At 29.5% G+C, this 27466-nt stretch overlaps 1 protein-coding gene across 1 annotated transcript in view; it reads left to right on the plus strand.

Annotated features, from left to right (window-relative positions):
* Positions 1-27466, plus strand: part of Cep290 (Centrosomal protein 290kDa) — a 220744-nt gene that overhangs the window by 79015 nt on the left and 114263 nt on the right. The window contains exons 13-20 of the mRNA XM_075382073.1: positions 1270-1392; positions 5059-5224; positions 8620-8854; positions 12944-13218; positions 15815-15977; positions 18214-18354; positions 23102-23242; positions 25000-25099. Of these exons, the coding sequence (XP_075238188.1) occupies positions 1270-1392; positions 5059-5224; positions 8620-8854; positions 12944-13218; positions 15815-15977; positions 18214-18354; positions 23102-23242; positions 25000-25099 (1344 nt within the window). The remainder of the gene's footprint in view (positions 1-1269; positions 1393-5058; positions 5225-8619; positions 8855-12943; positions 13219-15814; positions 15978-18213; positions 18355-23101; positions 23243-24999; positions 25100-27466) is intronic.

The following is a 27466-nucleotide window of genomic DNA, read 5'->3' on the forward strand; positions in this document are numbered from 1 at the left end:
TAATAAACATTCTATTTCTGATGTCAATACTAATTTGGAAATACTGGAAATTAAAAAAGGAAATATAAATAAACATTTAGATATTTTAGAAAAATATTATGTATATCAGTACAACCAAAGAATCAACTTAATCAGACAGATCTTGAAGGAGATATACTCGTAAAAGCTGCAATACATAGCAGCACCTTCCTAGATAATACATGAAATTTCCATTTATTTAAATAGCACGGTATTAGTATTTGGCTAGCCACATATAGGTTATTATATACTTTTATTTTGTTTTACTTATGACTTCATCATATGCCTTTGCATATGTATATGTAATTTTAATATTTTATTTTTAATATATAATTGTGTACATATGTTATATACGACTGATGATGCAGAATCCTGCGAAAGTACTATCGTAAAAATTATTAAGAAAAAATAAAAATAATAAAATAAGGTAAGATTTTTTTTTTTTCTGTACTTGGGTGGATTAAGTTGATTTATGTTATGTATCTAAATTATTAGTGCAGAGGTGATATGGGTTTTGAAAGAATTGATTTTAGAAAACTTTCTATATACTTACACATACATATCAATACACAGTCTAAATTTTAACATTATGATTTCCATACATGGGAAGTTTATACTTTTCAATTTTCATTGTTACATATTTAAGAGGGTGAGATAATATGAGGGGGATTGTATAGCATAACATAACACTTCATGGTATTATATTCGGTAAAGTTATGGAAAACACTGCTGATTTATTTTTTAATGCTAAAATGCAATTTGAAAAAAAGGATTGAAATATTGCATTATTTCATGTTCTGTTAATAGAAAATCAGGGGAACTGAACTTGCTGAGAACAAGAAGGTTTGATCCTCTCAGACATCTATACGTTTTTTAATCTCTGAAGATAAAACATATTTTGAAAAATAACCATTTAAATATTGTAATATGCATTTGTAGTTCAGACTTTTATTTTCTATATACATATTACCATGAAAGTGTACCAAAGGGGATGACATTTTGGAATACAAGAGGGGTTATGTATTTACTGTAGCCCATGCCATTTGGAAACATATAAGCTTTAAAACTGTAGAAATATTTTGTGACTTTTAGTAGTCCTCCAAATTTACCCGGAACAAACTCTGTCCTTACTGCTGAAGGTTGTTTGAGATTAATTTAACTGTTCTAAAGATGTGTATAACTGTATTTAATTTTTCTTTGATATTATTCAGTTGTGTTCATTCAGTTATAGTTTTTTTCTTTTTTCACCAGAAAAAGCTGATGCTGATAAAGACATAAAAGAGGTTAATGAAAGATTAAAGGAAGTTATTGATGAAAATGAAGCATTGCGCAAAGGGATGCATGAAATTTTGGATAGTATTCGTCATCATGATGGTTAGTTTCTAGTAGAATTAAATTTTTTTTTAAATGTTAAAAATTTTATTTATGTATAAAAGCCAAGCAGGCCATTGTTGATAAAAAAATTATTTGGAAGGTTGGTCAACAAAATCCCTTCTGGCTTGTACCAGTATTTTTGTACTTTTTCTTTTCCAAACTGAGTTATATGACTTTCCATTCCTGAACACAGTTCAATATTGTTGGAATTTAATATAGAGCATTAACTTCATTACAGTTGAGATTGCATGTGCAATTTAAAATGAAACATATAGATTAAAGGATTTTACTGATGTTATCCCCTTCCTGTTTATATTTTGTATATTTAATCTATGATTAAAGATTAACTCTCTCAAATTGAGAAATTTTGAAACTAAAATTAAGAAGCATTACGCTCATTATAAATATATCAAAGCAAAGAAATGATTGCAGCTCAGCATTTCTTGGAATCTGGTTACAATATTAATTTATTAAAAACGAGTTAAAAAATGTGCATAATCAAAAGGAACTACATAGTTTGGAAGTTATTTTATGAATAATGAAGCAGAAATGTCACTGCTGAATAGTAGTGGGGCCCAAAATCTAATCATTTTTTGGAATTTTTATATTTATAAAAGATATTTTGAAAATTTATTATAAGATACTAAGTGATTATTCCCTTCCGTAAATGTTGTTTTAGGAAGGGTATTGTTCTTTGTTTGGTTTAAGATTTATGCTATCTTTATCCTTTTTGGAATAGATTTTTATTTATCCAAATTATATAAAAGGTGTGCGTTAGGTTATAGTGATCGAGCTGAGTTGAAGATTTCTGTGATTTTTTAGATGTTTTTAATCTATGTTAAGTTTCTTCAGGATTACCTTAAATATCCGTGGTTGTTTATATTTTTCTACTCTTACCCTAAAATACTGTTGAAAATACTAATTTTATGATTTGTAAGTTCTGTTTATTTGTCAGTTTCATTTATTTATTATTTTATTTACTAATTTTTTTCATATATACTCTCTCCACATTATCTACTAACCGTTGTCATATCTGGTTAATAGATTCAGTAAAATTTTTTACCATTAACTGGCAAAATTTTTTGACCATAATCCTGTTTTCTGATTTATTTTAATAACCTTTTATCTTAGTTTTTTATTTTTAAGAAGTTGATTTGCTAAACATTTCAAACTCCATTTGTCTATATATTACTGCAAGTGAACAGTGCTTGTTCTGTCGAAATAAATATGTGGTTTACATATGACAATACGATTCTTTGTAAGGAAGCACAGAGAGATTTTCTACACAGAATTTTTAAAAATTTTTGGTTTTTCAATCGCACCATTTTATTGACTTACTTTCAACATTTGGATTTAACTGTTAAAATTGTTAAGTTTTATTTTCTTAGAAATCACATTTTAATTAAATTTTTCATCTCATTATTACATCAGTGAATACCTAAGCTTCATAGAGTTCCATTCTCTTGCCTTCCAAATGTTTGAAGATGATATAAGATTTTATTTAAATATCATTCATTAGTTATTACTGACAATATTTTGATTTTATACGTATTTAAGTATTTCCTGATAGTGTGAGAAAAATGACTGAAATATGAAAGCAAAAAATTTTGCTGACTGATTTCTCATGTAATGCTGATGGAACTGTGGTCTGCATTACTGGTAGTGAGGTTCTTTGGTAGTTGGATTCATCTTTGTGCTGAAATTCATTTAAATTTTAACTGATTAATTTGCATATTCACAAATGTTAAACAATGCAACCAGTTAGGGTTTATTATAAGAAATAATAACTATTATGAAAATAAAACATCAAAGATCTAAATTATTCACCAATAAGAAATAAACTTTAGTATACATTTGTTTTTGGAATCCTTACTATTTTAATTATAAAGACTTTTGAACTCAGGATAAGTTCCTTCAGTATACCTATACTTTATAAAACTCAGTCTTATCTACTCAATCTAAAAAAACTGTATGTAGTTTATGAATACCTTACCTTAAATATTATAAAATATTGAAAAATGTAATCTGCCATTATTACATAAATGTTGATTATACTTGCCAATGTTTCATAACAAGAGAGTGATGTTTACTTCCCATTCTATTTCTATACTTCATTGGTTCCCTTCTTTAACATCATTGGTTCTGTGGTAACAGCTCTGAACCCATCAGGGTTCTCCATATATTAATTCATATTTTTCTTTCCTAGAATAAATACAGTGTAATTTTTTATATAAACAAGTTATCTGTTCCATGCTTCTTTTGTGCAACTAAAAAAGCAAACTTTCATTTTACTGCTTCATTATTGTATTTTTATTCTGCAATAAATAATTATTAATATTAACAAAAGATGTCTCTGTATTAATTTTTTCTTCACCTTAGTTCAGACCGTTGTATATTTGTTAATAATTAGAATTTATTTAATTTTTATTTGTTTTTGATAAATCTATTTATATTAGCTTCTACACATTTAATGAACTTTGTTCTTTCCAACCAGTTTTCCAGCTAATGTAGTGTCTGGGTATACTTGTATAGGCAAATTCAATTACTGCTACTGGCTGGCCAGGCCTGAAGTAGCTGCGTTAAAAGTGTAAATGTACTACTAGTAAACATGTCTGAAACAGATTCAGGTCAACCACTCCTGAGACATGTGGTGAATTGAAACCTAACCACCAAAGAACACTGCTACCTACAGTCTAGCATTCATGTGAAAGCAAGTCCCTTTACAGCAACTCAAACCTTAGAACTCTCAACTTTGAAAATCAGCTGATTTTGCAGTGATGAGTTTATATTATGATTGTATATGATAGATCATTAATTTAATTTTTGTTTGTGTTTTTTATTTTTATTGGACTGTTATTATCGTATATTTTACATTGAATTGTAATTATTTATTTATAGATTATGTTTGTGATCGTTTAGTTTTTCTTAATCATTTTTATATCATAATGTATTTTATTACTTATTTCTTAAGTAAACAAATAAGCATATTTGATATACTTCATAATTAACCCGAATAAAATATTAGAACATTTTATTAAGCTGTTTACTGAAGATGTGTACAGGCTGATGATGAATTAGGTCAAGCTGCACCATTCTTAGTTTTAGACTGCAGTACAGATTCACTAGTTCTAGAAGTAATACTAATATCTTATACTCCAACAATAAATCATTTACTTTATCAATTATTCATTATATTTGTTTATATTGTGAAATGATAATAAAATGAATAAATATTTTTTAGTCAATTAACTTGTAATGACTGAAAAATAATAGGAAAGTACATTTTACTTTACTTTTTAAATGTATTTAATATACATTATCTGTGATTTTAATGAAATGTTGGCAAAAAGCCAGAATATTTGCTAAGAAAGTTTTACCAAAATTGAATGAAATATTTTCCTACAGATAATCCAGGAAAGGCTTAACAAAAAATATACAGTTCTTAAATCCTGGAGAAATCAGGCTTTTATATAGATTTTGGGCTATTATTATAAAAATATTTTAAGCCAAATGATTTTTTTTTTATTCTGTATATCTGGTAAATAATATTATTCATGTTTGTAAATTTGATGTCAGTATTTCTATTTAGTTTACACTAATCATATTTATTTTGATTAGCATAGTATGATTGGAAAAAGTTATGTATTTTAGTGAGTTTGTTTTTAGGTTCAAGCATTATACATGTAGAATCAGTGTGCCTTGAGAGGCTACTGGAAGCATTGGACTCACGACATGTCAGTGGTTGGTATCATCCAGCAATGCGGTTGCAGGCTCAATTAAATTCATTATATGGAACCAATGCTGAATTAAGAGAACAGTTGCATATAGCTAGGTAATTATAGTAATATTTACTAGCTTTATTAATTATTTTAGTTTTAGTCCTTTATAGATGCAGAACTGTGATTTGCTTTATCTTAACTGATAAACTGTGTTTTAGTGAATGACATTTTTCAAATGGTAATATCCACAATTTACCATATTAAATGCTAATATCTCAGATAATAGCATTGTATTATAAATATTCATATATTAATATAAATATATTAACATAAATAGCATTCTACAATAAATACTAATATCTCAGATATTAGAATTTAATCCCGCAGTAATATATATTGTTTGTAAAAAAATAATGTATGAGGTATTTAAGTATTTTTTGATGATCAAAATATTCATATGTTGTTAAAAAGCAGTAGAAGTTACTTATGTATTAGCCCATCAACCAATAAATTGCAAAGTTTTGGGTTATTGTTAATATCACCTGATATAACCATTTTTTATAATTTAACCAAACTTAACCTACGCTTGCTATACTCGCTAACCTTGTCTAATTAACACAGTAATGTTTTGAGTATTTAAATAATAAATTCAGTAATTATTGCAATTATTTCATATTCAAATAGTCAAAACATTACTGTTAATTAGTCGAGGTTAGCAAGCGAAGCAAGCATAGGTTAAGTTTGGTTAATTTATATGTATAATTATAAGCAATAATGCTTATATTTTTAATATATTAAATATGTTAATACTTGGACATATTTTCAAAGTTACAGGATCATTATGGTTATGGTTGATGGGCTAATACGTAAGTACCCAGTAGAATAAGGGATTGAGATAAGAGAACTAATGACAAATAAGACAGATTAAAAATCCAACTATAGTTATTGTAATGTGTAGAACTTAAAATTGAATTAAAATAAAAATTATAGTAAAAAGAACAATATTGGAGTGCATTAACAGTATTGAGACAAGAATTACCAGTCTCAGATCCCTTGTTTGGAAAGAAAATGCTAATTTAGGAAATTGATAATAGGTCATTTAACAACTGATATACATTTACAAAATTCTGTAGCATTTAGAAATGTTTATTCTCTTTTTTCATGGGTTCTGAACCCCTCTACACTGTGGGTAGCTCTTCCTTTTTCACCATCCATCCCTGTTCCATACTCTTGATTCCTACTTTAACATTATTGGTTCTGTGGGAACAAGTCTGATCCCATTAGGTTCTCCACATTAAGGATGCCAAAACCTGAAGAGTATCATTGTTATTATGTAGAGAGATTGTCTGGACCAACTGGGACTGCATAACAAGCCTAATGGCTAAAATACATAAATGGGTAAAGCTGGTCCTCCTAATCTCCCCTTCCAGTAATGAATGTGCTCTGTCAAGATGTAATACAAACTGGGCAGTTCTTTTTTATATTAGAAAAATTTCAGTTAGAAATCAGATGTTAAGGCTATAAATGTCTGTACTTTCTGTACCAAATCAAAATTAAAAAAAAAACACATTTTCAGATTTAAAAAAATGGCTATCACTGTTCGGTTGAGAATTTAACAAACTAAATTTTGATAGAATATACATTACACTTAAAAAAGCAGATGTACAAGATTTTTTTATTTGTTTTATATCTCATTATAAAAGTATAAGCCAACCAACCATAAAGATAGGTTAATCTATGGCAGCAATGACTATTTTTTAACATAAAATTAAATTTATGTTTATTTTGAGTTAACATTCAAACAGTTGTAACAATGAAAGTAATCATAACAATATTATCAAATACATGTTATATGCAAGAGGTTAACCAGAAAGTAGGTTCTGAAGAATTATTTAAAATCCTCAAGAACATACTTGTGCAAAATACTACCTCTCTGCCGATCTCTGATGAAGAAGTAGCATTTTGCCTTTCATCCAGAGGTCTAGGTTTAAATCCTAGTTAGGAATACCATTTTACATATGCTAAAAATTTCCATTTTCACATTCCTGCATATGTACTGCGACACAAGCCATATATTAACAACTTCTTTGATCTCATCGTCATCATGGAGCTGTTACCGAGCAGGGAGGATTTGAATACTCAGGAACAGATTTTAATAAGTATGAGAACTCAGACTGTATATTTCAAGCATTTTAGTTTCCTTGGATTCAAAAAGCTGATCACAGATCAAATTTCACACCATTGGGTGTCTCAGTTTTCTTAAACATGATAAACAGATACTAAGAAGCATACGGACTAGAAAATTTAATTAGAATGGTGTCAATCCCTTTGTAACTTATCAAGTGACTCAGCATGCATGTATAGAATCAAAATCAGTGTGTAGCAGCAATTATTTAGAAACAGAAGTTATTTTCTGGATATAGCTCATGTTTGATGAATATCTATTGGAATTAATTTAATTTTTATAAATGAAAAAAATAATAATTGAACAAAGAAATAAGAGTAATCCACAAACTATCAGTAGCATTATTCCAAATGGCTTCAATGGTTTTAATAAGGAATAATATGATTTTACTTATGATTGCCAATTACTAAAAAAATTATAAACTGTGAAACATTTACTATAATAACAATTCAAAAAAGTCATACCTTAAACCATAATTGCCCAAATCAGATTAATTATATTGCCAATTGCAATTTCAAAATTACAAGAACAACTGTAGGAATAAAATAAAAAATAAAAAGAAAGAAAGAAACCATATTAATCTACTTCAAATTTACTCTAGTAGCTGTAATAGCATCAATATCAGAATTTCAGTTTATTTCATTTTTTATGGTGTACTTGATAATTAGTTTTGAATCTTAATAAATATAAACAGAAGTTTAATTTCATCAGCAAAATGTTTAAAATAAGGTCTCAGGAATAATATTATTTATAACAGTGTCAATTAATTATCAAAAATAATGGTTGGTCTTCAGGAATTTCCCACAACCATTGATATTATTCTCACAATTCTGAAAGCTGGTGTTTGAAAGTGTAGTGTTTGATCTGCATGATACAGTAAACCATTCCAAGTGACTGCCATCTACCAAAAGTTATAAATTATTAATTAGAACATTTGTATCCAGTTTTTTTTTTTATCACTTATTGACCGATACTGTAAATCTTCTATCATTCTTTGATTAGCAGAAAGTGGGTTGTACCTTTATACAAAAAACATTAATTTAGAATCTATTTTACCGGTAATAATATTTCCAACAGATACTTGTAAATACGTGAAAAAAATAAGTAATGGATTAATTATTAACAAATTTTACAACACAAAATCATTGTGTAACTTTTTATACAAATAGTGACCTACATTGTAGAATAGGAATTTAGGTGTTATAATAGAAAATAGCAGTCAAATGAGTAAGTTTAACCATACATTTATTTCATGATGTATTTTGTGATCATTAATGTAATGTATTCCTTGTAATTCTGTTTATTAAAAATATGAAATTGTAGAGAAAATGAAAGAGAAATTTTGGCCGATCTCCAGAAAGTAACATCTCATGTAGAGGATTTAGAAAGACAATTAGCAGAAATCAAGTTGCAACCAGAATCTGCTGATGTAACTGATGAAGTTGAAGCAAGTTTTGGTGGTACAGAAAAGACTGAGGAACAATCTGTTTCTAAAGGATCTGTCAGAGCAATTGAATTCATTTCAAAACTTAAATCACACCACAAAAATGTTCAAATGGTCAGTTTTTAACTTTTCTTTTTTGGCTCTTAATAATAAAGATGTGTAAATTCAGTTAAAATATAGTATAATTAAATAGTATCAGCTTATGTAAATGTGATTCTACATTTGTTTAGATTTTTTTTAGGTTCTCAATAATCATTATAATGAAAAAAAACAATTTGTAATTAATAACAGCTAGCCAATTAATAATATTATTAATTTTATTGTGTTGCCTGTAGAGGAGGATAGTGCTTAGAACTGAATGGTGACATAGTCACCATTCAGTTCTAAGCACTATTCAAAATGCTGCACCAGTTTCTTTAACCCCTCTGCATAGAAGTGAACCAGTTTACAACGGCAGTCTTACAGTTCCTTGACATTTTCAAATCGTTGTCTACTAAGCCACTATTTCAAATAAGAAGAGGAAGTCACTAGGTGCAAGGTCAGGAGTATATGGAGAGTGGTCAAAAATTTCCAATGAAAATCTTGAATCTTCTTCTTGGTTAAGGCAGTGGTGTGAGGACATGTGTTGTGAAGTTGGATTACGCTGGACGAAAGTTTCCCGCATGTCGATTTTGGATAACATGTCTTAGTTTGATGAGCGTTTTGCAGTACATGTCAGCTGAAATTGTTGATCCACGTTCTATGAAATCAACCAAAATGATGCCCTTTTCGTCCCATAAAACTGTAGTCAATCTTTTTTTTGCTCTAGTTCGGAGATTGCTTAAACTTTTTCAGTTTTGGGGAACTTGAATGGCGCCACTTCATTGACTGTTGTTTTGATTATGCGTTAATGTAGAATATCCACGTCTCATTGCCTGTAACAATGTGGGAAAACAACTCATCTCCATCTTGTCAATAGTAGCCCAAAAACACTCATCCGTTGCACATTCTTTGCTCTATGTGTTTGTCAGTGAGCATTTTCGATAACCACCTTGCACACAATTTGCGATATTTGAGCTTTTCTGTGCCAATCATGTAGAAAAAGGTGTTCCAACATGTGGAAATTCATCACCCAGAACACTAATTGTCAATCACCAATTACATCGCAGGTTTCAGTTCATTTTTTCAACGATTTATTGGTCTGAATACTGGGCCTGCCACTCTGCTCTTCGTGATGCACATTGTGCTGCCATTTTTAAAGTCTTGACACCATTGTCTAACCTTTCCTTCACTTATTGCTGTAGGTTCATACATTAGGCACAACTCCCAATGAATTTCAGCAGCTGAAGATCCTTTTGCACACAAAAATCGAATCACAGTGTGCACTTCACAATTGCTGGGAGAAATAATTGTTGCAGACATTGTGATCTGCATTCACCAGCAGGCAAACAACTAGTGAATCAAAACGCTTCAGAAATAGCCGATAGATGGCCCTGCATGTGTAAAACTTTGTTCAGACATGTTAATATTTAAATATAAGTCAATGGCTCTTACTTTATGAATATGCCTTGTATATATGACAGTTTGGAAGTAGTTATGCCAACCTTCACTTATTTATTGTTTAGATAAAACCTGTAATAAACAATAAAACTTTATTATACTAAAGTACATAGATAAGAGGTGTGGCTATTAAATAACAAGGCTAATGCTGCTACAGAAGAACTGCGCATGCACCAAATTCATAAGACCAACATATGTGTAGCATGAAGCCTTCTTTTGATTGTTGCCATTCCAGTTTCTGTAGACATATTAGTCTCGCCATGGCCTTCATTTGGATAAATCTGTTTTTTTTTGTTTTGCTGAAAAAATCATAAGTATTTTATTAAAGCAAAAAATTGTCATGAAATTTTATATGAAACTTGGAAAGACTGCTACTGAAACTGTACTTTTATTAAAAAAAAGTAATCACGTGTGCAGGTTTTTAATGGTTAAAGCATTTCCAACATGGCTGACAAGATGTTGAAGATGATCAAAATTCAAAGTGATGATGATTGTTTGTTCGATATTCATAGGATTGACTACCTTCTCTGGGTTCCTGAAGGTCCTATTAATCAACATTACTATCTTTAGGTTCTTACTCAAATCCATGAAAAAATAAGAAAAAAACGACCCGAATTGTGGAAGAACAAGTTATGGGTTCTTCATCAGGACAATGTACTGGCTCATTCTGCATTGTCTGTCAAGATGTTTCTAGCCTAGTAAAACATCCCAGTCTTAGACCATCCGCCTTATTCACCTGACCTGGCACCATGTGACTTTTATCTGTTCCCCAAGGTCAAATCTCCATTAAAAGGAACAAGATTTCAGACCGTTGAAGCTGTGGTAGAAAAAGCAGCACACATCATGAAGGAGCTCAAAAAGAATACTTCCAGTACTGTTTCGAAAATGGAAAATTTGCATTGAGCATTGTTAGGGATAGAGTAGGTATGTATATTGAAGGGGATAATACTACGAGTAAATATGTATAAATTTAAAATAAAATATTTTACAGCATTAGCCTCATTATTTAATAGGCATACCTTGTATACTACTTAAAAAAAAAAAAAAACATTATGGAACTAAATATACCTTGAACATTCCATATTAAAATCACATGATCTTTTGTGAATAATTCAAGATTTTGGTGAATTGAAAAAAAACTCTTGTGTAATTTTCTGTAAAATTTTGAATTAGGAATTTTCATCAGCAAGTGAGCTTTGAAATCACTCAAAATTGATTTAGAAAGGGTATTTAGAGGAGCTGAATCATGAACAATATTCTCCTTAAGCAAAAACTGATAATATTTATCTTGGCAGTGATAAGTTAAAAATATAAGTATTGATTTCGTGAAGAAACATGATATAATAACAAATATAAATAAATTATCTGTTTTTAACATTTGTAGACCATCCTTTCAAAAGATTTCTATAAAGCAAGCTCATCCCACAAATGTACAAGGTGTGTAAGTAAAGTAATAAGACTAGTTCAGAAAAATATTTTATTTGAAATTCAATTATACATGAACTCCTATTGCCTTCGAAATAGTTCCCTTGCGAAGCCATGCCACGCTTCAAACGGTTTTCCCACTCTTCATAGAAGTGTTGGAACTCAGAAACCGGAATATCCTTCAGATGGTTAGTTACATTTTTTTAAATGTTTTCTGCTGTTCCAAAATGGTGTCCTTTGAGGTGTTTTTTTAAAGTTGGGAACAGGGAAAATCGCAGGAACTTAAGTCAGGTGAATAAAGTGGTTGAGGAATTACAGAAATGTTTTTCTTTGTCAAAAACTCATTGAGAGTGCAGTGTAACAAAGTGCATTGTGATGATGCAGCATCCAGTTGTCTTTGATGGCTGATCTCACATGCGCAACTTTTTCACAGCCTTTCAAGAATTTTTTGATAAACATATTGATTTACAGTCTGTCCTATAGACAAAAACTCCAAAAGTCTCGGATTCGCTCAACATTGTTGTCACTTTTTGACATTAATGGTCTTGCAGAGCGTGGATCATTCATAACTGATTCCCGGTCAGCTGAAAATGCTTTAAACTACCTAAAAACTTGGGTTCATGACAGAGCATCATTTTCTTATGCCCTTTTGAATTTTGATAAATTTCAGTAGCATTCTTACCAAGTTTAACACAAAAATTGATTGCACAATGTTGCTCATAATTAGTATCACTCATTTTTGTAACTCACAACAAAAACTCGTTTCACAAAAAGTTTTTTTACATCTCATGTGGCAACAATAGACTAAAAATATTAATACGTAATATAAATCAGCTGTTCATATAAGCATATGTTTACTAGTAACTTTACAGTGTTGCCACTTAGGCTGCCAAAAAAAAAAAAATAAGTCTCATTACTTTATTTACAGACCCCATATAACCCCACTCAGTTTTCAAAAAACTGAATCTATGTAATATGAAGTACTCTTTTATTGTATTATTGGCCTTTAGTATTAGTTTATTTATTTCTGTATTCAAGTTAATGATTTCCACGTTTAATGATTTTACATGTACATGAACCAAGAAATATTGTACAATATTAAATGAAGAACTATTCTGTAGTGATGATTGTAATATTTTATTTAGTAATTGTAAAATTTTATTCAAAAATTATTTAAATGTAACTTCACTTCTTATTCAGTTGCATAAGTGGATGTTACAAATGAAATTTTTTTTTTAGAACACTGTACAGTCTATTGAAGTGAATCAGGATGTGATAAAATTACTGGAGAAGATAACAGAAATGGATGACCTGATGAAAGAGACAAATGAAAAATATGACTCTGATAGAGAGAGTTGGATGACTGTACGTTCAGGATTGGAAGAAGAATTAGAAAATACTAAAGTTAGTGAGTCCTCTCTGCAGAAGCAATGTACTGAATACATAGAACAGTTAGAAGCTGTCCAACAAGGACCTGATGAATTACAACAAAAATTAGCTGAAAATGGTTTGAGGTAACTAGCTAAGTTTTTCTTTATTTTTATTTTGCCCTGTGTCTATTTGTTTTTAATTTTTAAAGACACTATGATGTCTGATTATATAAAATATTAGTGAAAGAATAAATAATAGTGAGTATATTTGTGATTTTTATTCTAACTGAAAATTTACATTTTATTAATTTTGGGAGCCAGCAACCATAATCTTTGGTTATAGGTACAGCCCCATTTAACTACATGACTGACCCAGTTACCTGTTGACTATATATTGATCCCTGTAGACTGTTATTTTTTTATCCTTTCTTATTCTCTGTTTTTGTCTGAAAATTATAAATAAAATAATAAATTTGACCAGTTAGATTTTGGCAAAATGTGTAATGAAAAAAACCAGTCTAGTCTATTTCATGCATTTAGCGCAGATATCAACAGAAGTATTTCTTTGTTACTCTTTACGTCTCCAGTATTTTATATGTCTCTATAAAAAAGAATTTTTAAGAGATAAATTGTTTTGAAAGTAATAATTTAATTTCTTGGTTTAATTAACTCAAGAATCAACACTAGAATAGATGCTAAACCATTTATATTTTAAGTTAATAAACTTTTTTAACAGTAATCTTTTTCTTTGAAAAAAAAAATATGTTATATATTTATCCATTTTGTAACACCAATTTGAAAAAACTTAATTCATTTTCCATATTAATTTATTGTGATTCTATGAATAAATTGGATTATGGTTAAATGGCCATAAGAACGAGATCACAATATAAAGCTGAAACAGTGTGAGTTGGCACAGATATTTTAGATTGTTCATTAAATCATGAATTCATGATATGGAATAAAACCTAAAAAAACCCATCTTTCATACAAATTTCTGTTTCTTTTTACATCTGTGCAAATAGGTTTATAGGTATTTAATTTAATTATCAAATTTCATAGTCCAAACATCAAAGAGCCGCTAATTTACAATTTTATTCGTAGATGTAGTAAATAATAAAGATGTGATAAACAGAAAAGAGTAACAGTAATATTAAACCAGTTAGACAACTAAGAAAAAAAAGTTATCAAATGTATTTTTATAATTGTTTCAGAAAAAAAATCACAGATAATGTTTGTAGTATAACTGTTGTAAGTTGTGATGATGTTATATAAAAGTGAATATAGATGAAAAGAAATATAGGTTAGTAGCTAATCAAAATGCCTTTAGTAATGTATGTTATAACATTTTAACTCAAATAGCCTGTAAACATTTCAGCTAATTTCAATTTTTATAATATATTATAAAGTATGTATACTGCATCAGTGGTTAGCTATAAACTTACATGATATTTAGTTTACAAAAAGTTTATTCATGAGGCATGTCATCTTTTTAAAAGGAATGTTAAAAAAACTCATGAAATTATGAAGATGATAAAACAGGAAGACATTAAGATGATTACTGATCTGCTATACACATTGATGCAATAACATTGAGTTAACTCAGTGTTAAAATTCACTTAACTAATTATATGACTTTGTTGTAACTACACCAGTATTATTTAGAATTTAAAAGATTCTCAAATCATGAAAATTTTCCCATAGAATTTGACAGTTATCCATAATCATATTTTTGGAAATCTAATTTTTTAGGCACTACAAAAAAAATCATTTGTGGGTGAAATTTTTGATTAGAAAAACAATAAACCCACTGGGTTAGTCTTAGTGGTTAAAATTGTAATCACAAAATCAGCTGATTTTTTAAATTGAGAGTTCTAAGGTTAGAGTCCTTATAAAGACAGTTGCATTTATATGGATTTGAAAGCTAGGACTGTGATTACTGATGTTTTTTGGTGGTTGGGTTTCAATTAACCGCATGTCTCAGGAGTGGTCAGTCTGATTCTGTTCAAGACTATATATATTTACTCTTACACACCAGACTGTGTACAGATGCCTTGGCATCTCTGCAGAGTACTGTTGACATCATGTCACTGTGCTGTTACTTTGTTCTGGTATGCATAAAATAAAATAAATAAAATTGATGTAAGATCATTTTCGTTTCTTGTATTATGTGTGCTTCTGAAAAATGTAATTTGTGTAAGTGATATTAAAAACTATTTGGTACATTATTAGTATTATTAGAATTTTTTTTCATTTTTAATAACTTACTCAACTTTAACATTGGCCAGGTTGGTAACTATTTCACACACATTTCAAAAAAAAAAAACAAACACACTTAAATGTTCCAACACACAACCAAATTATTTTACATATTTAATAACAGATTATACAATTTACTTTTCTAGGAAAAAATCTATACATTAAAAAATGTTTAATTATACTAAACAGCTAACAATACAGCTAGCTTAATGATAAACTGTTTTCAGTTCACTCACCCTATTTGATAATATGACAAAATCAGAATTTAAGAGTAAAGCCCTTTAAATTCTATCTATATCATTAAGAATGTTTAATATTAAAGAAAACGTTCATATTTAAGAAATCTTGAAGTAAAAGTTCTTGCAAAATTAACATAAAAGTTTCAATTTTGTTACTTCAAGTTTTGGAATTAACAATACAGAATTAAGGCAATTGATTATATCTTTAAATATAAATACTATATCTCTATAATTTTTCACAGACTAGGAAAACTTGCTTCAGACAATGAAATTTTAGACAGAAAAGTCAAATCAGTATTGGATATGGAAGGAAGACTCAGGTCAAAGTATGATTCTTTGACAGAAGAATTTGCTACATTGCAGGCTAGTTCTAGGGAAGCTATTGGCCAGTTAACAAGAGAAAAGGTAATTATAATTTAGGTGTATTTTTACACATTATTACTGTCTTTATTTTCCAGTTTCATTCTCATTTCCTGATTTACACATGTTAACAGAATGAAGTGTAAATTTAGAATTAATAATATAATAATTAATAGCAATGCTCTAAATGTCAGCTGGTGATTCAGGCCAACTGAATTATAACAATTTTATATAGTTTTGCATAAATAAGAAGAAAAGATAGTTCTTTATCTACAATTAATGAGGAGGAAATGCTACATCTGAATAAATGTCTTAGTAATATCATTATGAATCTTTTAATAAAAGAAATTATCAAAAAAGTAGAAAAAAAGGTTACAGCATTCAAGTTTTTTGTGAGAAGGGATGGCATAGCTAACCCGTTAGGCAGTAGTTAGTTATAGCATAGATAGTTTAACATCATTAGGTATAATGAATTTTAAATAAATTATATTATTTAGTGTTCATCTGTTTAGTAGTGATCACAAGACCCTTAGCTGACTGCTTTACCCAGTAAGCACTTCAACCATTAGGTATAATGCAGCCAACTGACAGGAAACAGAGTTTCCAGATTAGTCCACAGGCAGCATCACCAGCAGATCAGATCAAGATTTAGTCTTCTAAAAAATCTCAGCAAATATTAGCAGGGTCTAACTCACTTCCACAAAACCCAAAATTGAAGAAAGAGGATCAGAGAAATATTGAATGATGAGAAATAAACCATAAAGCTTGGAGATAAAGAATCAAGCTTGGGACAGACAATACCATCCAAAGAATATCTTGAGTCCACCCCAAAATGTAGAGTGAATTTTCTCTCACCTACTGTTCTGCAGAATATTAGCACATTTTTACCCAAAATGGGAGATGGATACTACTAATCAATGATTTTGTGTTAACTAGGTTAAAACAAGTTCAGGTTTCTAAAAGGGACAACATTGTCAATCCTTGGGATTTTATTTAAAAGAAACCAGGTGAATTATGAACTACTCAGCCAGATCTCTGCTGGAGAGTCTTTGTGAATTTATTTTAGGCTTTAAATGATAAGAACTTCAACCCCCAATTGGGCATTTTACACAGCTACTAGATCAGAAACTAAGTCTAACTTGGTCTGTTGGTAGAATTCCCTGACCAACCATAAATATACAAGAGACTGCCCTTAAAAGTCCTATGATTTGTGGTATATTATACCATGATTGTTAAGCCAAAACCTATAGAAGATCATAAAGAATAAGTGGATCAAGGATAAAGGAAAAGAATGGATGAGGAAAACACTGAATTTCCCTGTTGCCCATAGAAGGACTGTCAAATGAGAAAAACCTTTCAAAGGACTGCTTCAAGGCCGGCCTTATCCTAGTATTGGGTATGCATCTCACCTACAATCCCTTGAGAGGTGTATTTAAATAATATCTTTATAATATGGAGGCAGCATATTATAGGACAATGATTTTGCATTGAATAACTAAAAATATCTTTGAAGGAAAATTTTCAGTTATATTTGATTTGTTTAAAATTAACAAGTTATTTTTGTTTAATTTTTTTGAAAACAGAGTATTTTTTTCTAAGTTTTTTGCATTAATTTTTATTGAAAAACTATTTTTGCTAGACCTTACTTCCTGAGCCTGTACAGAAATCTTGTTACGTCATATCCATTTTGACACTGTGTTATAATTTAATTATTATTAAAAATTTTTAATAAAATTTAATAAAAATTATTTAATTATTAAAAATTTTTTAAAAATTCCACAGTCTTAAATATAACCATTGGTTGTCAGAACTGCAATACTGACAACCAGGAAAAATTATAATCAAGAAAACATTTGTCATTGAAGTAATGAGTAATTGCTGGTCAGAATAATAAATAAACTTCCAAGATGAATTTTCATAATTGAGTTTTATATATCCTACTCTAGTTTACTTTTTTATTAACTGAGAAGAGTAAATTAATATTCCATATATAAAATGCTGATATGTAAGCATCACTGAACAAAATGAAGATAGAAGAAAGAAAAAAATATCTGTCCAAATTAATTTAAATATATCATGAAATATTTGAATACATTAATTATATATTTCAGTTAGATATGTACTGAAAACTATAATTATTAATTTATTTTTAAATTTTTTGATTTACTGATTATTTGCATTTAGGCCACTTGCAATTAACTTAATTTACTGTTTTTTTTTTAATGTTATTGCTTGTTACATAAGTAATTATTTTATATATAATAGCATTTATTATTTATAGGACCTGCTGGCTTCTGAACTTAAAATTGCTGAGAACAGCCTGCAAGATTCAGTACCAATTACTGAGTTTGAATCTATCAAGAATGAAATGAATCAGCTTACTGTCAAACATAGAAATCTTGTTAATCAGTTAGCTGCTTTGGTAATATGTAGTAATTATATCACAATTAATTTTAACAATAATTTTTCTATGATAGAGCTATTCTTTCAAAATGACTTTTTAAGCTTTTAAGGTACATTTTAACGTTTTTTATTTGGTGGCTTCAAAAACCTATTGTTTAAATTAAAAAAAAAAAAAAAAAAAAAAAAAAAATATGAATGACATCAGTTCTATTAAAGGGAACTATTGAGAGTTTTGATAATTCAGTAGCTGCAAACATCTGTAAAAGTTTACAATAAGACTAACTTATTGAATATTTTTTGCTGTACAATCTTACTAAACACCTATTCCATCACTTTCATAATAACCAATTTGTTTATAATTTCTTTGTAATGTGTTGTATGTTTCACAATAATGTGTATATGGGTTGTACTTATGTATATCTGTGATTTTACTATCACATTAATTATGGATATGTAGGGTTTAAGGAAATATAATGTAAAAAAAAAAAATACATTTAATGTAAAAACAAAGAGTTATGAAGAGTTTTGAAAACTCTTAGTTTTCAAAATAAAAATATGATAGCCTATGAAGTTATTAAAAACACTTATATGCACTAGGTACAAGTGTTTCATTCTACTAAGCTTTATGCTCTCACCCAGATACAATTTGAGAAAAAATGAGCTGTAATAATTGTATTACATTGTATCAAAATATTACATTATATATTGTTTATTTAGAGCTATGATAGTTGTACTTAGCCATTGATAGGACCATCCAAGCCAGACATGATGGAGCCAAACTAAGAAGTACTTCATAGAAGCATAGAATTTGTTCCTAATTTTAAGGGGAGCTTCAAAACAGTATCTGTTCTCAGAACAACATAATCAGCATTTGGCCCCCATGTTAGAAGCAGCTGATTTGTTGATAGAAAACAACAGAATATCACTGCCAAATGATTCTCCATGATACCAGTACGTGGCAGAGTCATGTTCTGTTAAATGTTGTAATGTTAAAATAACTTCACATTTCCATATTCATCAATTGGGAAGTTAACAGTCAATTATTAAAGAAAGGAGTCAATAAGAGATGAAAAAAGATACGAATAGGCATGGAATGTATGAGTACTTCTGTTAGCAAGCAAGTTTGAAAATTAAAAATCTTTTGGAATGGCTACCGGCTGTGCTATCATATTCATCATTATATTTTCCTAAGTCTCAAATCAGGATCCTTTCAATGGTATTTTCGGCTTGGAAAATAACTAGAAATCACATGTCTGGTAAGTAAGGAGCCTGGTGACTTGAGGAATTTCATACATGACCAAGAAATCCTGGATTAAATATGATAAAAAATGGATGCATTATCATGATGCAACTGCCATTTGTGATTTCTACAAGTTATGTCTCTTATGTCAAACTGCATCAATAAGATACTACAGAGTCTTTAATTAGTTTTGTTTGTTAAGAGTTTGGGTTAAGTTTGTTGAGAGTTACGTCTCATATGTATTTGTTACATAGAATCTTTGGTACTTAAAAAAGAAAAAAACACAATCAGCGTCAATTTCACTTTTTTGGTTGGCCTTGGGGATACTGATGACTTCCATTGCTGGATTGTACCTATATATACCAAACATTTAGCACCAGTTATCACAATTTTAAGGGGGTTAGGATCACCACTATTACACTCCACCATGTCCTAAGCAACATCAAAACGAATCTTTTCATGTTGAAGTGAAAGCAGTTTTGTCACAAATTCATGGTCACTCTGTTCATAATCAAATCACTTGTTAAAATAGTTTAATTTCGAACTCCTTTATCTTACAAATTGTTTCACTTTGAGTATCACCAAGCTTTTGGCAGAACTTGATGTAGTTGCTCAAAGCATTCCATCATTGTGAACAAAATAAAAATATGATTAGTGCTTGTTACAATAACATACACTTTGGCTTCTGGGCAACTTACATGCTCTATGAGGTTATTAAAAACACTTATATGCACAAGGTACAAGCGCTTCATTCTACCAAGCTTTAATGCTCTCACCCAGGTACAATTTGAGAAACAAATAAGCTCTCTTGTATTTATCTCTTAAAAGATTAAAAGAGTGCAAAGGAATTTAAAAAAATTGCAAGTCTGCATTATATTAAAAACAAAATTTAATAGAAAATGGGTTATTTACAAGATATTTATACATTTGAATATTTTGTCTGAAACCTGCATTGTTTAAACAGAACAGCTAAATTTACCATATTTGTATACAAACTATTTTTCTTTAATTTATGACAACTAAAAGACCTATAGATAGCAAATTTATGTCTTGAATTATCAGTATGGATACTCATCCTTGAAAATAGTATCCATATTTGATTTTATATACATTTTATTATATCTATAAGTTAATTATTATTTTTATATGTTAATTCACTAAACAGTAATATACTATGCTCTCTTTGTGTCTTGTACAGAAAAATTTTGCTCTACTTTTAATATCTCAATACATTATAAATATGGAATGAATGACCCCCAAACTTAAATACCTTTAATCAAAAAGCTCTAAAATGAATTATAAGATATACAAAGAGTGTTTACTATATTTTGTAATTTTTTTAACACAAAAGAGCCTTGGAAAGTTTAGCACATATATACCCAATATGTGATTTCCACTCCAAATCAGATCAAAATGAAAACTCAGTGACCTAATGCTACCCAAGTTACTGTTGCATACGAGGGTTGTCTGAAAAGTTTTGAGCCTAACATAGAAAGATGTACGTATTTTTTCTGTCAAATATACTTTAATTTTTCAACAAAGTCTCCTTTCAAGTCGATACTGTTTTTACAGCGATACTCTAACCTCTTTAACCCTTCTAAATAGTAGCTGGCATCTTTCTTCGCAAAATAGGCGTTTACATATACGATAAAATCCTCATCCAATGAAAAGCTCTTTCCTCCAAACGAAACTTTAAGGTTAGGAAACAAGAAAAAGTTGCTTGAGTCCAGATTTGGTGAAATACGATGAGTGGTCAACCAATTCAAAGTGCAGTTCATGAATTTTAGCCACGGCGACCGTCAAAGTGTCAGCAGATGTATTGTCCTGATGGAAAAGCACTTTCTTCTTCAAGTGTGGTAGTTTTTTTGTAATTTCTGCCTTCAGCTTGTCAAGTAATGATGCGTAATACTGTCCCATTATTGTTTTACCTTTTTGAAGATAATCAATAAACAAAATTCTGTTACTAACCCAAAAAAACAGTCGACATCACCTTCCTGGCCAATGGAACCGTCTTCGCCTTTTTCAGAGCAGGTTCACCCTTGACAGTCCACTGTTTTGACTATTGTTTCATTTTAGGAATGTTGTGGTGGATCCACAGTTCATCTATAGTTATGAATCGGCGCAAAAAATATGACTCATTTTGCTTAAACTGCTCCAGCAAGGCCTTGGAAATGTTCATTTGAATGCATTTTTGGTCCAAAGTAAGCAAATGCAGCACCCAATGCATGAATAGCTTACGCATACCAAATCTGTCACTCAGTATATGAAAAACAAGTTCTTTCAAATGCCCATAGCCTCTGCTATCTCTCTAACCTTAATTTGTTGGTCATCCAGTACCATTTGGTGAACTTTTTCGATGATGTCGGTGGTGGTTGCAGTTTTTGGCCGCCCTGAACACTCATCATCAACCAAGCCGGTATGACCATATTAAAATTCAGCAGCCCATCTTTTCATAGCAGCAGATGATGGGACCATGTCCAACACAGTTTTAATTTGCATAGGCGTAATATTGCTTTTCAAATGCAAGTAATGTAATCTTGGCACGGTATGAGATTTTTCCATTTTCACAAAAACACTCACAATGACTTACTCAAACAATTATCAAACAACAACTGAGTGTCCAAAATGATTGAGATTTTAGTGTGTACCTTTCAATGTATGCGTGAATACATTTCCTGACCTTTGTTGATAAGTGCTGCCATCTTCATGTTGAGGCTCAAAACGTTTCAGACAACCCTCGTATTTTCAAACCCAGAGTCAGTTGAGTGTTATTCTCATTCAAAAACGTGCAAAAAGATATCACCTTTTTGCCTTTTTGTGAGAATTAAATTGAAAAATTGAATATTTTTAAATTCAAGTAGTGCCACCAAAGTAATGATATCATCATATAAAATTGATTCTAGTGATAATCTTTTCAACAAACAAGACCCCAAAATGTAGCTCATGGAATGTCATAATCAGTGGGTATGAACTCAGGATAAACACCTTACATGTGTACCTGCTTCTTACAACTCTGTAAAGATAGGATAACATAAAGTTAAAGAAAAAAATATATAAGTAAAGTACATTTTCCAATTGTTGGCCAATTACAACTTAGTTATAAGTGCAAAATCCTAAAATTTCTCTTCAGTATATCATTACCAAGATAGTCGATAAATTAGTTGAACTTAAAATTAAGTTTATAGTTAATAATTTAAAAACTGAAAATGTCTTTGGCTAATGAAAATTTTTTTTGTGTGATTTAGACCCTTGTAACTTTCAATCAGATTAGTACCAGCAGCTACTCTATTTGTCACATCAGCCGAAGGTTCAGTTCAGTATATGAGAAGTCCTCATTTCTTTGATGAACTTGAGACCTTGGTTGTACCATTATTAATTACTGATTTATTAATTTACTGATAATTTTTTTCTATGTTGCTTTTTTTTAATAAAAAAATTATAATTAGATAGAAATCTTTCATCTTTTATGAATAATAAATTTAATTTTCTTAACATGTAGTTTCATTTAATTTTTGGTATTATTTAGGAAACAAGTTCAAAGAATCTTCAAGAAAGGATTAGTGAAGAATTGTCTTACTGGAAGGAACAGTGTGAACAACTTAAGACTGAACTGGTTAATGAGAAAACAAAATCTGTGTTGTCTACTGTTACAGAACATCCTGAAGAGGTAATTTGATCAAGTTCTGCTTTGTTATTTACTGTTTTTAATTTTAAGTATTTACTATTAACGTCATATCTCATAAAAAGTTTAGATAATTTACAAAATATTATTCTGAATAGATTATTTAGGTTAAAATGTAAATTGTTATCTACCACTATTCTGATAAACAAAATCTTTCTAACAAGGTCGTCTTAATCCACAATGCAAATAATCATTTAAATAGCAATGACAGTTTTATAGAGGAAGTTTGAAAGAGCAATTTTAACCTCTCTGACAAAAATAAAAATGTCCTTTGTATACATTTTTTAAGTTTTGATGTTTAAAAAATTAAGTAGTTTTATTTTTATTTTTATTCAGCTTTTCATAATAATAAGCATATCTTTCTTATGCAAACATTAATTTTTCTTTAATCATATTTTTTTATTTATAAATAACAACTTACCCAAAATATTTACATTACACATTGACTTATATCTAACATTATATCAAAACCATTGGGTTTATACGAATCAAAACCATCAAAGCTTGTTTGCTTGTTATTACTTTCAGTAGCAGTATAATTTATTTTTTCAGATAATGTGAAGTTGTAATAAGCTAGTCGACTGTAAAATATAGGTGCGTGAAAAATGCAGATAGATCCTTTTACCTGTGTGGAAAGTTGATTGTATAATATCATTGGAAAAATATCACACCTACAACTAAAAAAGCTTGTCTCTTGATTTGAATATAAAAAACTGATTAGGATAAATCAGTTGAGCCCATAATCAGGATTATGGGCTCAGAATTTCATCCGATTTTTAAATACTTGCTTTTATGTGTTCTGGTTTTTTTATTCATTGTTTATTTGGTAATCAATTTTTGATAAAAAAACAACATTTTTATATTTTATTATAGAGAATGAAGAAAACGTTAGATTTTACATACAAGCAATTAAAACTCACTGGATCCTCCTAAATGGGAAAATATTTTTATTAATATTTTTCTAATATTAAAAGTTTATTTTATTTTTAAATTTAATATTTAGTAATTTTTTCATAACAAAATGAGATTGGCAGCCCTAGATTCGTATAAATAAGGCAGAAATTTTCAGATTTAAAAAATGTTAAAAATGGGGGTTAGGTCTACAAATAGGGAAACTGGATAAAATGTTTGTTTCTATACCAAGTGATGCAGTATTCACTGCTAGATGTTATTTAAAGATGCATTTAATGTTTCTAGGTGTCAGTAAATCAAAAATTTATCTGATATCATAAAAAACCTCAGTTCATGCATGAGCTGTGATTCTGAACATTTAGGCATCTCCCTTCCAAATTGTGGATCAAATGAGAAACAGAATGAATATTTCCATTAAATACTTATTGATTGAAATCTATTGTAGAGGTAAATTGAGTTCTTATGTGCTGATTAATTATAACTGGATTTTGTCAGCAGGTACCTGATGCTGCTTAGAAAAGGACAGCATCAGTCATGTTAATTAAAACAACTTTTAATATATTGTTTCCTTTAAACTGAGAATGATAAAAAAAATTATATTTGAATTGTATATGCAATCGATATAAGAAAATCTTTGTACAAATGTCTAAGATAAAAAAAACATATCTCTAGATCTCAGACCAATAATTTTTAGTTATGCACATTGCAGAAGCACTTCAAGAAGAAATATAAATAATAATTTAATTTTATAAAATTTATTGTTAACGTGTTGTGTTAGTGAAATATTTTGTTTTCATAATTACTTAAAGACCTGATGTTATGTTTTGAAGATTGTAGAAATTTCAAAGAAGTTAGCTGAAAGCCAGTTGCAGGAAGAAGTTGAAAAGTTGAAATTTGAACATACTGAACGCATGTATAAATTAATAAAAGGTACTGATTCATTCATTACTATAGTTAATTAATAATTATTACTTTATAAATGATAATAATGGTGTGAAAAGTAAGGATATTCATATAAAGTGAACTAAAACAATATAAAATTTTAATAAGATGAGTGTTTCTGAAGAAATTTTTGCAAGATTCTAAATAAGTTATCAGGAAGTACAGAATGTAACTGAAAAACTAGATAAATATTTCTACATTTATTTATAGTATAGCTGAAATTAGTTAAAAATATTTATATTCCTTAGGCTATTAACAGTTGATGGCAGTCATTGCAGGTTGCACTTTGTTACTATTGACTTGGATACTAGGGGTAATAAACATTGCATGTAGGACTTCCTAGAAGAATTTTGAGATGTGACAGTTGGTTTTGTTTGTTGGTTTTGTTTATTAAAAGATCATTTGGGTTAAGTTATAGCATCATGGAAATTTTAAGGATTTAAAATAACAAGGTTAAAAGTAGAATTTGCATTACATAAACCTATCTGTTGATGACTAAAGTTGAACATCATAGGATGCAGTTGTGTCTAGAAAGCCTATTGAAATAATTGGGTTTCTTTTTGGGTTGTATTTATTAGTGTCTAATAAATAAAAATTCACAGTCATAAGGGATTGTGATGAATTAGGTAGTTTTTATTTTTCCTTATTCACTGAATTAAATACTGTTTCATATCTTACTGCAGTAGGAGAACGTGTTCTTAGTCTTATACAAGAAGTATATCAATGAAAACTTACAGAGGTGACGGGCTGCCTTGCTTGGAAACAAACTGTTTCATTTAAAACATAATGTTATGTAGGCTTTCATCAATCTGTGATAATAGACATGAATTATAACTAAAGTCTGGATGGGCGCTCTTAACTCGTGGATAATGGTTTATAGACCACTTGATTTTTTTATCATGTAACTCCTGCTATTTTAATGTTGCCATTATCTTAGAAACTGCAAATTGTAATTCTTTAAAGGGCCTTTTTTTTAATTATGGAATTGAAAGTAGCAGGTCTCAAACACCTCAGCATGAAAGATTTTTTGTAAAATTCATCTATTCGATTTTCATAGCGAAAAAATGCAGTTTAACTTACAAGCTCAGACCCTACGCCTAGAAGAAAAACTCTAAAGACCAAATTTATTTTATATTGAAGGCCCTCACATTTTATGAAAGTGGTTTCATTGGACTATTGAAATAATCTGTATACTCTCTACAGAGTATAGTCTATAACTTCTCTATAAAGTACGGTAACTCTCAGATGAAATCTGAGTTACCTTGCCCAGACAGGAAAAGAAAGTTATAATTATAACTTTCTAAAGCCACGGTCTGCTTAGTCTTAAGGAATCAGCCCTCACATTAGCCTCCTGCTTGACTGTGTGCTGTGCACTCAGTGCAATTCTAAGTCATTAATGGATGAAAGGTCTAAAATTGCTTATGGCAATTCCAGACCAGTATAGACCCAAACTGGTTTGTACTGAGAGCTTTAGTGCTTCCTGACAATCTGAACATAAAATTACACATCTATTAATATAACTCTTGCCATTGCCTAGCTATTGGCAAGTGCATCCATTTGCTGATAAAATCAGCAAATATATGCCTGAAAGACTACTGTATTTCTCCAAAGCTCAAAACAAGATATTTTGTAAGCAATCATTCTTGTATCAGCAAAAATGCTAAGGTCAAGTGAGTTTTCAGCAGTGGAATTTCGAGAGCACTGTTTGTTTATTTTTAAAACATCTAGATAAGAAGACAAGGTAATCACTAGGTGTGCTTCCTTCTCCTTGGTTACTACTTGAGGAGTTTTATGCTACCAAATGATTACCTTAAACATTAGCTATGTTTTAACTGTAAACTAGTACAAGCCTAGGCTAAAGTCCCAGGATTTACCAACAAAGCAGTTATTAACGCCAAACATGATCACACACCTTGATAATACATTTATGTACATGAAAGCCTGATCAGTCTCATACTAAAATAATAGCTAAATTTGACCTCATAGAAGATCTAGCTAGTTCCCTCAAGGAAATTCCACAGTTTTCGTTTCAATGTGAAAGGTATAGAACATTATTTGTAAAGTACTTTGTAAACTACTCCTAACTTGAATATCAAGATCATCAACTTAGTCTTGTGTACACATTAATATTAACATTAGATTATTATTAGATTATTAATATTAACATTATATTAATATTAGATTATCTATGATAGTGGCAGTTCTATTTCATTCTGTGACATTCCTTAACTGCTGAAATCTTTGCCTTCTTTCTGAACTAATTTACCTGAGCAGCCTTCAAAACTGCAGAGACTTTAACCACCTTAAAATTATAATATCACCATGCTCACAGGTCACACACAAAGTAGAGTTAGA

The sequence above is a fragment of the Lycorma delicatula genome, chromosome 1 (assembly GCF_047948215.1).
Source record: "Lycorma delicatula isolate Av1 chromosome 1, ASM4794821v1, whole genome shotgun sequence".
NCBI lineage: Eukaryota > Metazoa > Arthropoda > Insecta > Hemiptera > Fulgoridae > Lycorma > Lycorma delicatula.